We start from the raw sequence: 16,499 nt of genomic DNA, 5'->3' as shown, positions 1-16,499 counted from the left end.
CTGGATCATCCCCTGGAATGCCGGCGCAGACCTTTACCCCGGTGGGATGCCGGCGTCCCAGGGTGGCGACTGGCCCCACCGGCATTGGGGCCACTTACAGCGGCGTAAGTAGCCCGGATGCCGGCATGGAGGGTCCGGACGCCGGCACAGTGCCTTCCGGGCCTTCTAAGGGCGTTTGCCCTTAAAAGTCAGGAATACGCTGTGAGCTAGTATTTTCTTCTGTATTTTAGATATCTTTTGCTCTGTTTCTATTATTATATAACAATAAAAAGTAAAATGAGGGGGAGAAAGAATGACCATCACTTTCCTCTCTCTCTCTAAACTTTTAAAGTCTGGGAGTCGTTTCCCCAGACTCCAGCATGCAGGGGCAAGGAAGCATCCCCCCCACTTTTTAAAAGAAAAGAACCAGCTGCCTATAAGCAGGTGGGAACAAACAGAAGGAGGAGATGGTATTTCAGCTGAATTGTCTGCAGCTAGCAGAGGTCTTTCCAACTTCTGTACATGAAGAACTGGAAGAAAAGTGGGGTTTTTTTTAAGTGTTCAAAGGCAATTATAATTAAATGTGACATGCTTAAACACCAAAGACGTCCAGACTTCTCAAATGACTTCCTTCGTCCTTTTTCCAGAGTCTACATTAGATGGTAATGCAATACCATCCCTTGGCTGCGGAATTGTCTTCCCTTCATTTCCCCACACCCCCCCTCCGCATTTTCAAGTGCAGCCTGTTGAGTCAATGCAAAGTTGTATTAAGAGTCAATTAAAAGAAATATATGGATGAAAACGCTTGCACACAAGTCTTCAAACACATTTCCTTGGTTCCAGCAGAATGTCTGGACAGGAGAAGATGGGTATAGAGCACTGGTTCCCAACCAGGGGTCCGTGGACCCCCAGGGGTCCGCGAGAACTAAATTAAGGTCCGTGAAACAAAGTTATAAACCCATAATAAATTAATATTTTCAATTAAAAGTTCTCTATTATAAAAATATATATTCAAATATTATTCTAAGCTTAATGTTTAACTAACAGTTATGATTAAAGTTTATTTTCAAATTCTCAGAATTTTTATTTTGAACCTTGGGGTCCCTGCACCGAACAAAAAAGTCCTAGTGGTCCCTGGTCAAAAAAAGGTTGGGAACCACTGGTATAGAGCAAGAGAGAAGAGTGAGGGCCCCGGGGGAACAACCGCCACCCCTCCAAGAAGTGAAAGCAGGTAGTTAGGGTCACCAGGTCCCTCTTCGCCACTGGTGGGAGGTTTTTGGGGTGGAGCCTGAGGAGGGCAGGGTTTGGGGAGGGACTTCAATGCCATAGAGTCCAATGGCCAAAGCGGCCATTTTCTCCAGGGGAACTGATCTCTATTGGCTGGAGATCAGTTGTAATAGCAGGAGATCTCCTGCTAGTACCTGGAGGCTGGCAACCCTACAGGTAGTTCTACGAAGAAAATCTTCAGAAAAGTTCCCAGAAGTGTCTATCGTGTTGTGGAAAAAAAGGAAGTGAGCCGGAGAGGCGCAACTCCTCGCCCTAGAGCAGGGGTGTCAAACTCATTTGTTACGAGGGCCGGATATGACATGCTTTCCACAGGACCATTTCCTCAGCCCCAAAGTCTAATTAGAAGTCCATCTAGCCGAGTTCAACAGAGCTCGCTTTAGGAATGAGTTCAGCGGAGAATTCAGGAATTCAGGAATGCAGCCCAAAACACCTTGATTTACGTCTTCCAAGGTTCAGGCACCTTCTTCGCTTGCATTCGAACAGCGCTGAAAAGCCACAGAGCCCATACAGACCAGAAGTTTCACATCTTGGAAAGCAAAGCAGAGGATCTTCGAAGGGAAGGGCTGAACTAAATGAGGGGTGGACCTGCCTTGGCATTCCCATGTTGAACTGTCTCTATGCTAGAGTTAAGAGTTACATTCATTTTGATGCTCAGAGGACATGTACTCTGCTTGCCCTGGGCCTGTTATCTAAGGGTAATCTACCTTCCTTCTATCTGGATTCTCTAAAGTTATGTAGAACCTTCATGCATTCAAGATTTAATTGCACTTTTTCATAGTTTTGCCTGGGCCATATGCTAAAGATCCCTTTTTCAGACCGGCTGTGTCTCTGCCCTCTTCAGTCGGTGGACTCCTCGGTACATCTTTTGCACTGTCCTTACGTATACCAACTCAGGCTAAAATGGATTACACCAGTTTTTAACAAATGGTCCGTGTCTTCTCGAGCAACTTTGGAGCAAAAGGTTCAGTTCCTCTTAGGGGATTCTGACCCTCCGCGTTCTTATTTGGTTGCTCGTTTTTTGGAAGCCACAGAGAAGAGTCGAAGAGAGGTGTTTTTTGGACACGAGTCTTATTTGAGTTTTACGGTTTCATTGTTCAAGACCTTGGTCTAAGAACAGGGGGGAAAAGAAAGAAAGCTGAAGAGTCTACGGGCAAGCGCACGCATGGCACGGGAGTTCTGCGATGGGAACTTGTAAATAGTCCCTCATGAAAAGTGTGTGGGGGGGGGAGATAATGGTTGGATTAAACCAGCTTTTCCACTAGAGAAAAGGAAAGGGAGGGGCCACTCTCACCACCCAAAAGGCAACGCTGGAGATCATGGAAAAAAAGCCAGGCGAGACTGAGAAAGCAGGAAGAATCAGCTCAGAGGAAGAGAAAATGAAATATCTCATATGTGGGATGGAGTCCCATATAATTTGTGGGGGGAGGTAGTTGTGAATCGCCTGCGTTGTGCAGGGGGTTGGACTAGATGACCCTGGTGGTCCCTTCCAACTCTATGATTCTATGAACCATGATTGTTTCCCAAGGGACTGAAATTTCTTCAGTCAGCTCATAGTGAGAAAGTTGCCTTTTCCTCCCTCCTTCCCCCACCCTGAACATATGGTGGAATCCAAACGGGGAGCCTCGAGGGCAAATCTTTCACAGACGCTCCTCGAGACAGCTGTCCAGCATCATCTGGACGAGCCCAACGGCCAAGCTCTTGTCAGAAACCCCTCAACGTTATCAGTATTCTGTCACCTCCATGCTTGTATGCCGTGCTGAATTCCAGGACGGAGATTTCACAACTCTCAGCCAAGGCGGCTTTGCAGGATAAAATGCTATGCAGACTCCAGTCATTCTTTTTCGCTGGCTGCAATGGCTAAAAATATAGATCTATTTGAGAGCAGCGTATCATCGGGTGGTGCGTGGGAATTGCTCTGGGCCCGTAAAATATATGTTAGAGTGGAGGAGACAGCTCTGTGACTCAGGGGCAAACTACACGATACGCTTGTCCGCTCGCTTACACTGGCTTGCTCGTATTCCTCGCAACCCCACAGAAGCTGCAGGGAATTTTTTTATATAATAATTTTTTATTTTTCAACTATTAAACAACATAGACATCAGCGCCTTACAAACACAATACAGTATTTCATACTAATCTTACGTCATCTATCGTCTATCAGAACTTACTCTTAATAGACCTATTCTGTTTCTACCTTCTGTTTTCATCAACACTATATCATATAAAAGAAGAAAATAAAAAAGAAATTAGGGAGGAAAGATAGATTGATACTCTCTTTAATATTTCTAAAATAATTATGTAATTAAGTCACAGAATCATAGGGACCACCAGGGTCATCTAGTCCAACCCCCTGCACAATGCAGGAAATTCACAACTTCCTCCCCTCCACACCCCCAGTGACCCCCTACTCCATGCCCAGAAGATGGCCAAGACGCCCTCCCTCTCATCATCTGCCTAAGGTAATAGAATCAGCATTGCTGACAGATGGCCATCTAACCTTAAAAACCTCCTGGGAAGGAGAGCTTACCACCTCCCGAGGAAGCCTGTTCCACTGGTTTGACCCTACTTATGGATTTTATTATATGAATTATCAATTTTGAATAAATTGTTGTTGTTTTTCCTGACCACTGTCTATTATATATTTCTTATTTTTCTTAGCTTACTTGTCTTGTCCTCAGGGGGCAACCACTGGCTCACGTGAGACTGACTATATTCCGGAAAAGTGGTGTTTGTGGTCTGATAAAAGTTACCTGCAAATTCAAGGAGACGACTGGCTGAGCAGAGATAAGGCTTGGATTGAAAGGCTGGAAATGAAATTGAAGGAGTTTCAAGGAAGCCTTTTGAAGTGCCTGCAGCTAAGCTTTTTTCTCTAAGAGGCATCCTGGAACAGGTTTGATACTACATATTAAGGGGTCACAGACCCTGAGGATTTAAGACCCTCCTTCTTAAGACAAGCATTAAAGAAAGTTTCAGAACTCCACAGAAACTTTTTCCTGTTGCGCAAGAAATCCGACTTGCAATTCACACACGTATGGGGCGGGGGAACTAAGCAGCAGAAGAAGAGGGTTTTTTTTATATGCCGCTTTTCTCTACCACATAAGGAACAATCAAACCGGCTTACAATCACCTTCTCTTCCTCTCCCCACAACAGACACCCTGTGAGGTAGGTGGGGCTGAGAGAGCTCTAAGAGAGCTGAGACTAGCCCAAGGTCACACAGCTGGCCTTATGTGTAAGAGTGGAGAAACCAACCTGGTTCTCTAGATTAGAGTCTACCGCTCATGTGGAGGAGTGGGGAATCGAACCCAGTTCTTCCGATCAGAATCCACCGCTCCAATCGACCGCTCTTAACCGCTACACCACACTCGCAAGCGATTGTTCATTTATTTAGAGCAATTTTTCCCCCCTGTCCTCCAAGGACAGAGTTCTTCTCTCATCTTCACAACAGCACTGTGAGGTAGGCTGGGCTGAAGGAGAATGGCTGGCACCCGGTAAATTATCTGGCATGTGGGGATTGGAATCCAGGTCTATTTGGTCCAACTCTAATGCTGCACCACGCTGTCTTTCAGTGTACCTTGTTACTAACCCAGAGCTATTTTTACTAGTTGTCTGCCCACACACAGCTGTGTCTGTAGCACACTTGCAAAGACTGACGGTCTTTTAAATAAATAATCTTTTCCAATGTACAAAAGTTCTGTTCTGGAAGGGAACCTCAGGCTTAGCATATGTACACACACACATATGTATACACACACATATATTCCAAAGCACCCAGCCATCATGAATTAGTATAATTTATTTCTTAAATTTAAATTACCCTACCTTTCTCCATCATTTGCCTGTGCTCTGTTTTATTTGCACAACAACCCTGCAAAGTAGGTTTGGTTGATAGTATGTGACCGACCCAAGGTCACCTGGCAAGCTTCCATGGCAGGGAAGATTCTAACATGGTGAAGGCAGCCGGCCGCCCAGACAACTTCCAGCACCTCTTCCCTCAAAGGGTTTTCAGGAGAAGTTTGGAGTTGCATCTCCTAGGGAGATGCTTCAAGACCCCGTGATCGGCTCCAGGCTGAAGGTATTATTGAAATGCCCTGACCTGGATGGCCCAGGCTAGCCCTGTCTAATCTGATCTCGGAAGCTAAGCAGGGTCAGCCCGGGTTTGCACTGGAATGGGAGACCGCCAAGAAAGTCCTGGGTCACAACGCAGAGATAGGCAATGGCAAACCACCTCTGCTCACCTTGTGCCTTGAAAACCCTACAGAGTCACCACAAACCTGCTGCAACTTGATGGATATTTTCACCACCATTCCTATAACTGTGATCAGACTAGTCCTTTTACAGATTTTAAATTTGCCTTCTGGGGCATCACTCCAAGCCACGTGGAGGTCCCATCTGTGCTGTAACAACAGGGCGTCGATTGAATAAAGAAATATGTTTAAGTCTTAATCCAAGCCATGATCTACTGGCGTAGAACATGTTTCTTTGCAGGCGCTAGCAATGATCGTTTGTGGGTACCTAGAAGTGGAGCCCCACACACTTATTCACTTTTAAGCCCATTTAATTCAACAGATGGAAGAAGAAGAAGAAGAGGAAGAAGAAGAGGAAGAAGAGGAAGAAGAGGAAGTTGGTTTTTATATGCCAACTTTCTCTACCACTTAAGGAAGAATCAAATCGGCTTACAATTCCCCATAACGGACACCCTGTGAGGTAGGTGGGGCTGAGAGAGCTGTGACTAGCCCAAGGTCACCCAGCTGGCTTCATGTGGAGGAGTGGGGAATCGAACCCAGTTCTCCAGATCAGAGTCCACCGCTCCAAACCACCACACCACGCTGGCTCTCAAGTCTGCATAGAAAAGCAACATGTCTTTTGTATCACACATAGGGATATGACTGCATTTTGTGAGCATATTTGGTATCAGACGTTCTAGTTTCTGGAACCTTGCACGGAATAATATGGCAATCATCATCCCCCCACCCCACCACACTAACAATTTTTTAAAAAAAATATTTTTATTGGTTTTTAATAGAAAATGGGATACAGAAGGAAAAAGGGGTGGGGGAATAAAATTTTTAAAAAGAAAAGATATATATATAGAAAGAGAGTTAGCAATGCCACCTGCTTTGTTACCAGTGGAGCATCAGAAAAAAACAAATTTAGAGCCCTGGTGACGAAAAATGGGTAAAGGGGGAAAAAAGTCCACCCAGCAGAAAGAAACCAGTCCATCAGATATCCCTGCGATTTATCGCGTGGCCTGGCTTTCCCTGCAAGAAAATGGGGGCCCCACCAAAACAAAATGAAGGCTGGAAAAAAATATCAATCGGTGCAGGGGAATTAGATTTTAATAAATTCTGTAACCCCTATGCATTTCACACACACTTCTTCAGGGTGATCTTTCTCCAGTTGCTGGCATGGAACTCCAAAACGGAGAAAGATCCCCCCGAAGAAGCGTGCGTGAAACGCGTAGGGGTTACAGACTTTATTAAAATCTAATTCCCTTGCACCCATTATTGTTTTTTTGCCCTGGGTTTCCCTGTGCATACATTTATTTTGTTCATTTACAGTCTGCCTTTCTCGCCGAGGATCAAGGGGGATTACAAAAACATAAAGATAAGGCAACCCAGCAGCATAAAACATCCAATAAGCAAGGCAACAGGACAAAATCAGAAAAGGAAAAAACCAAGGGGAAAAAACCTGTCAAAGATACCAGAAACTGAAAGACATGGCAGAAAAAGCATATTAATGAGTCTTCTTACCTATCTGAATAATTTCTTCTTTAACAGCCTGGAAAGAGAAACAAAATGAAACAAGCGTTAATTTACGTCCGGTCCAAGACTCTAGTTTTGTGGTTGTTGTTTTTAAAAGAACTGCCTTTGTGGGTTGTGCGATGCAGTAGTTTGAGTATCTGAATACAATCTGGGAGACTCGGGTTCAAATCCCACTCTGCGATGAAGCTCATTGGCTGACCTTGGGTCGAACAGTCTCTCTTTCTCGGTACCCTGACTCACATGTTCGCCATGAGGATAAAAGGAGGAATGCATGTGACTCCCTGGAGGATCAGATAAAAATGTACTAGATAGCACACAACGCTGCCTTATACTGAATCAGACCATCCGTCCATCAAAGTCAGTATTGCCTACTCAGACTGGCAGCAGCTCTCCGGGTAGGGTTGCCAGGTGCCCGGTGGTGGCGGGCAAACCCCTGGCAATTCGCCCCTCTGCCCGCCGACCACCTGAGGGTCGGCAGGCAAACGTGCACGCGAGCGCACACACCGTGCGCACGGCACTTCTGGTTTACAACCGGAAGTGACGTGCACGCTCGCATAATCCTAACTGCAGCCCCATAGCCTCCCGTCGGAGGAGAGAGGGGACCTGAAAGCCCTATTCCGGATAGGGTTGCCAGTAGGGTTGCCAGGTACCTTACCTCCTCCGGCGGGAGGCTCTTCTTGTTAAGTGACGGAAGTGACGCATGTGGTATGCACGCGTGCTTGCACATCTGCCTGCTGACCACCTGAGGGTTGGCGGACAGAGGGGGAAATTGCCGGGGGTTTGCCCGCCACCAGCGGGCACCTGGCAACCCTAGTTGAAAAGGTCCCTCTTCGCTACCGGCGGGAGGTTTGGGGCAGAGCCTGAGGAGGGAGGGGCTTGGGGAGGGGAGGGGCTTCAATGCCACAGAGTCCAATTGCCATTTTCTTCAGGGGAACGGATCTCTATTGGCTGGAGATCAGCTGTAGTAGCAGGAGATCTCCAGCTAGTACCTGGAAGTTGGCAACCCTATCTCAGGCAGAGGTCTGTCACATCACCTACCACCTGGTGCTTTGCAGCAGGAGATGCCTGGGATTGAACCTGGGACCTGCATCATTGAGCCACATCCCCTCCTCTAATACACAGATCAATCAGAACAGTCCAGTCCAGAAGTTCTGCTGCAGGACATATAAGAGAAGCCAGGCGTCAGCGGTTTACTCTTGGCCACTGGGGTTCAGGTACACTGCCACTGTACGTGGAGGTTCCATGAAGGAATAGAATCATAGAATCATAGAGTTGGAAGGGACCACCAGGGCCATCAAGTCCAACCCCCTGCACAATGCAGGAAATTCACAACTACCTCCACCCTCCACCCCCTAGTGACCAGAAGATGGCCTCTCATGATCTGCCTAAGGTCATAGGATCAGCATTGCTAACAGATGGCCATCTAACCTCTTCTTAAAAACCTCCAGGGAAGGAGAGCTTACCACCTCCCAAGGAAGCCTGTTCCACTGAGGAACCGCTCTAACAGTTAGAAAATTCTTCCTAATGTCTAGACGGAAACTCTTTTGATTTAATTTCAACCCGTTGGTTCTGGTCCGACCTTCTTGAGCAACAGAAAACAACTCGGCACCCTCCTCTATATGACAGCCCTTCAAGTACTTGAAGATGGTTATCATATCCCCTCTCAATCTTCTCCTCTTCAGGCTAAACATACCCAGCTCCTTCAACCTTTCCTCATAGGACTTGGTCTCCAGACCCCTCACCATCTTTGTTGCCCTTCTCTGGACACGTTCCAGCTTGTCTACATCCTTCTTAAATTGTGGTGCCCAAAACTGAACACAGTACTCTAGTTGAGGTCTAACCAGAGCAGAGTAAAGCGATACCATCACTTCGCATGATCTGGACACTATACTTCTGTTGATGCAGCCCAAGACTGCATTTTCCTTTTTAGTTACAGCATCACACTGCTGACTCATGTTCAGTGTTCGGTCTACTAAGACCCCAAGATCCTTTTCACACACACTACTGCTCAGACAAGTCTCCCCCATCCTATAATTATGCACTTGATTTTTCCTACCTAAATGCAGAACTTTACATTTGTCTTTGTTGAAGTGCATTTTATTAGTTCTAGCCCACTTCTCCAGCCTGTCAAGATCATCCTGCATCTTGGCTCTGTCTTCTACCGTATTTGCTACCCCTCCCAATTTAGTATCATCTTCAAATTTAATAAGCATCCCCTGTATTCCTTCATCCAAATCATTTATAAAGAGGTTGAACAACACAGGGCCCAGCACAGATCCCTGAGGAACTTCGCTAGTCACTTCTCTCCAAGTGGACGAGGAACCATTAACTAGCACTCTTTGGGTACGATCTGTCAACCAGTTGCAGATCCATCTAACAATAATAGGATCTAACCCACATTTTCCCAATTTGTCAACTAGAATACTATGTGGAACCTTATCAAAAGCCTTACTGAAATCTAGATAAACTATGTCTACAGCATTCCCCTGATCCAGCAAGGTAGTAACTTTCTCAAGCATAATGAGTTGAAGAGTATAGCAAAGCCAAAAACAGATAGGTTTGGCTCGCTTGCCCTATAACGCTGGAAATCTCCTCCACCCAAAGGCATGGCATGGAATGAATAAGCAGCCGCTACCCAATGTACTAATAAAGCTCCATAAATAATGGCTTTCGCATAAACAGCTTGAGCTAATAAACCCAGATTTCTGAATGGGCCATTCTATCGCATTGTGCCACTATACCAAAAGAAATTAGCATCTGGTGGTTGAAGAAATACCTTCAGGAAAGGTAATTAAGCCTAAGATTCACTGGGGATGGAGTGTGTGCGGGGGGAACAAGCAAACATGTATATGCTGACAGCTCTTCAAGGTCTGAATACCGGGGAAACCAAAAGAAGCTGAAGACTCTTGTTTCTGCCCCAGAACTAAACTCACGGAGAAAAATGGGCACATTGCAATTTGTCTCTGAGCACACAGGTTTTACAGCACTTCAAAAAGCTGCAGGCCTATTTGGCAAAAGATGGCAGCAGGAAAAATGAAATAAGCGTGCCCAATGATGTCCCGCCATCTTCAGCTCTTGTCACGCCATCTTCAGCCCCCTGGCAAAATACCCCCCTTTTGCCTCTCAAACCTATTTGCATGCTTAGCAACCAACACATCTCATATAAAAACATCTTGTACATTTTAACTTGTGGTTATATTGTTTTAGATTGTAATGGCCTATGGCCTTATACGATAAACTTTATCTGATCTATAAAAGCAGTTCTTTTTGAACTGAGACCTACATTTAAATGTGCTGTAATTTGGGGGATAAGGAGCCCTGTGGCTCAGAGTGGCTCAGCTGCAGTCCTGCGGTCTAAACTCTGCTCACGACCTGAGTTCGATCCCGACGGAAGTCGGTTTCAGGTAGCTGGCTCAAGGTTGACTCAACCTTCTGTCCTTCTGAGGTCGATAAAATGAGCACCCAGCTTGCTGGGGGTAGAGTGTAGCCAACTGGGGAAGGAAATGGCAAACTACCCCGTAAAATAGAGTCTGCCTAGTAAACGTTGTGATGTGACATCACCCCATGGGTCAGTAATGACATGGTGCTTGCACAGGGGACTACCTTTACCTTTATTTTTTAAATGTTCAGGGCCCACTTGCAATGGAGCAATTGGGGACCCATGGAGATAAAAACAGCCATGAGCACAGATATCTTTAAAAGAGGGTTAGACAGATTCACAGAGGAGAGGTCCATCAGTGGCTACTAGTTGTGGTGAATAAATGGAACCTCCATATACCAAGGCAGTCAACCAGTGCTGAGACAACATCAGGGAAAGCCTTGGACGCTGTGCCCTCTTTGTTGGCCCTCTGAAGCAACTGGGTGGCTGCTGTGTGAAAGAGGCTGCAGGATTAGATGCACTTGCCAACTTGGCAGGCTTTAAGAGGGGAGTGGACATGTTCATGGAGGATAGGGCTATCCATGGCTACTAGTCAAAATGGATACTAGTCATGATGCACAACTATTATCTCCGGGATCATATGAGCATGCCTAATCTATTAGGTGCTGTGGAACACAGGCAGGACAATGCTGCTGCAGTCATCTTGTTTTTGGGCTTCCTAGAGGTACCTGGTTGGCCACTGTGAACAGACTGATGGGACTTGGTCTGATCCAGCAGGGCTGTCCTCACTTTCACAATGCAACTGAATGCCAATGCAGGACTTGGAAAAAGCAACAGGAACGGGATCCTCATTTGATGCCTTAGACTTGAGCTCATGCAAACAGCTTTCGTAGCCCTTCAAAACCCTGCGGTAGCTCCTTTTATTAATAGGGCATACACATTCCTAAGATTCTGGATGCGGTCATGCCCCAGGCTTACATAATGATATGATTCTCGCTAGTCTGTGCAAAAGCCCTCTTCACACATTACAGGAAACACGCATCCATTCTGCATGTACACACAAACTGAAGCCAGGGAGCAGCATCGGGAGAGACATGGGGTTTGTATCACAGGTTTAGCTGTACGTACACTGAATGTAACCCAAGAATTACTTAAGAAGAAGAGTTGGTTTTTATATGCCGACTTTCTCTACCACTTAAGGGAGACTCAAACCGGCTTACAATCACCTTCCCTTCCCCTCCCCACCACAGACACCCTGTGAGGTAGGTGGGGCTGAGAGAGTGTGATTAGCCCAAGGTCACCCAGCTGGCTTCGTGTGTAGGAGTGGGGAAACAAATCCAGTTCACCAGATTAGCCTCTGCATCTCATGTGGAGGAGTGGGGAATCAAACCGGGTTCTCCAGATCAGACTCCATCGCTCCAAACCACTGCTCTTAACACTATACCACGCTGGCCCTCCACCAAGCAGTAACTTGTGAACAGGTCTAAAAGAAAAGGGAAACCCTGGAATGAGCTCCCCCACACACACCAATTCTGTTGTGCAAAGCGATCTCCAAAAATTCATTTTTCCTTCTCCGTGGCCAAACACGGTTCTCAGCATACTGGCAGGAGGTGATATTGGCGCATGCAAACAGCATAAGCTGTTTCAAGGGTCACATGTATTAACTGTAAGGAGATGCAAACAGAAAAGTAGAGAGCTAGCGTGGTGTAGTGGGTAAGAGCAGTGGACTCTGATCTGGAGAAATGGGTTCGATTCCCCACTCCTCCACATGAAGCCTGCTGGGTGACTTTGGGCCAGTCACAGTTCTCTCTGAACTCTCTCAGCCCACGCGGAGGCAGGCCATGGCAAACCACGTCTGAACATCTCTTGCCTTGAAAACCCTACGGGGTCGCCACAAGTCAGCTGTGACTTGACAGCGCTTTCCACCACCACCAATCAGAAGAGTTTAGGAGACTAGCCCAAGCCTGCACAATTTGCGCCCCGCCGAGCCAAATGCACCCTGCCTTCCTGCCACTTAGTAAACTGGCAGAGGCTGTGGCTCAGTGGGAGAGCCTCTGCTTTGCATGCAGAAGGCCCCAAGTTCAATCCCTGGCATCTCCAGTTTAAAAAGACTTGGCCGTAGGCGATGCAAAATACCTCTACCGGAGACCCTAGAGAGCTGCTGCCGGTCTGAGTAGACTATACTGACCTTGTGGAACCAAGGCAGTATAAGGCAACTTCATGTGTGTTCATGTTTTGGCTGCCTCCTGGGACTTGAAAAACCAGAGGCATTTCAAGCCCCTGGTGGATTGCCAGACACTGGCTGGAAATTTAACAAATCACCTGTGCTATAAGCATGCAAAATGTATGGAAAACACAGCAACTATGACCAGATGTATAAACAAAGTGATTACATGCACACTTTGACAATGTTTGCATTTTGAATTGTCACTTCGTTTATACATTTGGTCATAGTTGCTGTGTTTTCCAGACACTGGCTGGTAGCCTGCCTTCAGCTTAGAGAGATACAAGCCATTTCAGTCAGCACTAACGTATGTGAAACGGATCTGCATTGGTCCCAAATGGATGTGTTGGTTGCTACGTAGCTCAGCAAACAGAATCATAGAGTTGGAAGGGACCACCAGGGTTATCTAGTCCAACCCCCTGCACAATGCAGGAAAATCACAACTACCTCCCCCCCACACCCCCAGTGACCCCCTACTTCTTTCCCAGAAGATGGTTATCATCTGCTTAAGGTCATAGAATCAGCATTGCTGACAGATGGCCATCTAACCTCTGCTTAAAAACCTCCAGGGAAGGAGAGCCCACCACCTCCCGAGGAAGCCTGTTCCACTGAGGAACCGCTCAAATGGTTAGAAAATTCTTCCTAATGTTTAGACAGAAACTCTTTTGATTTAATTCCAACCCGTTGGTTCTGGTCCACCCTTCTGGGACAACAGAAAACAACTCGGCACCATCCTCTATATGATAGCCCTTCAAGTACTTGAAGAAAATGCACTGCAGTTCGCTGTTCAAACACCCCCTCTGCCACAAAGGTCACTTACGCATGGCTGTTTCCCTCACCGTCGCCCCACCGACTATTTCAGGGCTTTGCTTTGATTATGCTTGCATTTTCTGACTGTCACCGCGCTCGCCCCGCGCATTTCCCTGCTCATTTTCCCAAAGTTTTCTGGGTTTGTGTTTAGCCAGCAACCAGAAAAAGTGGGGAAAACGTGCAGGGAAATGCATGGGGAGAGCGCGGTGACGTCCGACAGTCAGAAAATGCAAGCATAATCAAAGCAAAGCCCTGAAGTAATGGGGGGGGGGTGATCGCGAGGAAACAGCCATACGTAAATTGCCAAATGCTCTTAGGGGCCTTAGGCAAGACCACCCTCTCTTGATCCCCCTTCCCCGCCATCTGCTGTACGAGGCTAATCCTGGCCTACCTGTCAGGGCTGTTGTAACAACTGCAACAAAACAAGACGTGTATTTTGAATGCTGAAAGCATAACAGGTAGGTAAACTTTTTTAAAAACTTAGCATCCAAGCCGGCATCAAACCAGAGAGTTTAAAAACTCAACTGAACCCAAGCTGGAAAAAAATCCCCCAAATCTTAACCATTTGAGTCTTTGTAGGTTAAGAGAGCCGGGAGTTCCAGCATTAGATTTACTGCAGACTTTCCGCCATATGCAGGGCAAGCAAAGAAGTTAGGTACCTACGTAAGGACGGGATTGGAGGACGTGTCATTTAAAATGCACATCACTTTCTAACAATGAGGCTAGTCCATATTATTATTATTATTTTAATTCATTCGGAAATGATATTTTTTTTTAAGTCTAGGATGACTTCTTAAAACCAGAAAAGATGCGTCCTGAACAGGAGACAGAAACAGAGATCAAAAGGAAGGAGAGAGCCAGTGATTTGCCTCTCAACTTTCAAAGGGGGGGGCTCTTTAAGCTATACAAGGACAGAAGGAAGCAGGCAAGGTTCCAGAGGAACATGTGTGTGTCAAAAAACGGACATCTCTTTCCTTTCAGAGAGCGGTCCACGGGTTTCCATGCAAACAAAAGAAGCCGTGGGAAAATTATGGTATAAGGATTGCAAAAAGGTAGGAGGAAGAGCCCTTTTCTTGGATGTTTTGTTTCAAAAATTCATTGAAAGACAGGGGTAAGAAGAGTCAGATTGCATGCCTGGGAAACGCCAGGAAAATATTCCAAAATCAAAGACAAACATTTGCTTTGGGGGCACTTGAAGAAGAAGAGTTGGTTTTTATATGTCGACTTCCTTAAGGAAGTATCAAACCGGCTTACAATCACCTTCCCTTTCCCTCCCCACAACAGACACCTTGTGAGTTAGGTGGGGCTGAGAGAGCTGAGGCTAGCCCAAGGTCACCCAGCTGGCTTCATGTGTAGGGGTGGGGAAACCAACCCGGTTCACCAGATTAGCCTCCGCCTCTCGTGTGGAAGAGTGGGGAATCAAACCCAGTTCTCCAGATCAGAGTCCACCACTTTTAATTGCCGCTCTTAACCACTACACCATGCTGGCTCTCTAGTTGGCAGTGGTAGTGGAAAGGGCCCTCAAGTCGACTCATGGCTATCCCATGGGGATTTTAAGGCAAGAGACGTTCAGAGGTGGTTTGTCATTGCTTGCCTCTGTGCAGCGACCCTAGATTTCCTTGTTGGTCTCCCATCCAAGTACTAACCTGGGCCAACCCTGCTTAGCTTCCACAATCTGACGAGATCAGGCTAACCTGGGCCAACCGGGTCAGAGCTTTGGTGCGCTTAGCCATGAACACACGAAGCTGCCTTCTACTAAACCAACCCTTGGTCCATCAAAGTCAGTATTGTCTACTGCGACCGGCAGCAGCTCTCCAGGGTCTCAGGCAGAGGTCTTTCACATCACCTACTTGCCTAGTCCCTTTCAACTGGAGATGCCGGGGATTGAACCTGGGACCTTCTGCATGCCAAGCAGGTGCTCTACTACTGAGCCAAGGCCCCTCCCACAACGAAGAACATTACCCGGCACGGTGTTCAAATGCCTGCACACAGCACATCAGGGATAGAAACACCCCGTCCGATTTTGAGGGAAGGGTCTTGATTTCTCCAGAAGGTAAACTCGACGGGAGAAATCCTTTGCAGATCCAAGAAGGCACATGGGGGAGAAGTCATGGTTATACTATACACCAAGTGGATAGTGCAAGAAGTCCGATCCCGCGAGGTACAACTCGAGCCTACACAGCCAGAGGGCGCAATCCACAGGAAAGCATCTTGCGCATGCTCCACTGAAGTGAATGGAGACCACGCCAGAGCAGCATGCCCCTCATTCACTTCTATGGGGTTTGCTTCAGTGCATTCCCAACTAGATTGCGCCCAGAAGCTTGAAAACAGAAACAAGCAGGGTGTAACAGTGATCTCAATTCCTTGGCCGGGGTATCCCAATATCCACAATTTGCAACAAAATGAAACAAAAATGTGCACCCCCCACCCCCACCATGAAATTAGCAAACTGCTACTGTAACAGCACACACCAACTCTAGGCAGAGTTGGAGAGACAGCATGGTGTAGTGGTTAGAGTTGGACTTGGATCTGGGAAACCCAGGTTCGACTCCTCACTTTACCACGGAAGATCGCTGGGTGACCTTGGGCCAGTCACACCCTCTCTGCCTAACCTACCCTACAGGGTTGTTGTGAGGGTAAAACAGAGGAGAGAAGAATGATATAAGCTGCACTGGGTCCCATCGGGGAGAAAGGCAGACATAAATAAAATACATAAATACATATATAGAATACCCCAAAAGTGAGTAAGGGTGTAACTGCAATCCTCTGTCTGTAGGAGTTTACTTTTTTTTAAGCCATGCAGTTCAATACTCATAGATTCATAGAGTCGGAAGGGACCACCAAGGTCATCTAGTCCAACCCCCTGCACAATGCAGGAAATTCTGAACTATCTCCCCCACCACACACCCCGAGTGACCCCTACCCCATGCCCAGAAGATGGCCCAGGTGCCCTCCCTCTCATGATCTGCCTAAGGTCATAGGATCAGCATTGCTGACAGATGGCCATCTAGCCTCTGCTTGAAAACCTCCAGGGAAGGAGAGCTCACCACCTCCCGA

At 46.8% G+C, this 16,499-nt stretch overlaps 1 protein-coding gene across 1 annotated transcript in view; it reads right to left on the bottom strand.

The window, feature by feature from the left end:
* The window catches only part of ADAMTS3 (ADAM metallopeptidase with thrombospondin type 1 motif 3), a 112,494-nt gene that overhangs the window by 93,652 nt on the left and 2,343 nt on the right, over positions 1–16,499 (bottom strand). Inside the window, exon 2 of the mRNA XM_056855776.1 lies at positions 7,018–7,045. Within this exon, the coding sequence (XP_056711754.1) occupies positions 7,018–7,045 (28 nt within the window). The remainder of the gene's footprint in view (positions 1–7,017; positions 7,046–16,499) is intronic.

This window comes from Euleptes europaea, chromosome 9 (genome assembly GCF_029931775.1).
Source record: "Euleptes europaea isolate rEulEur1 chromosome 9, rEulEur1.hap1, whole genome shotgun sequence".
Lineage (NCBI taxonomy): Eukaryota > Metazoa > Chordata > Lepidosauria > Squamata > Sphaerodactylidae > Euleptes > Euleptes europaea.
The sequence above is the reverse complement of the archived record's forward strand: the minus strand, read 5'-3'. Positions and strand labels throughout refer to the sequence as shown.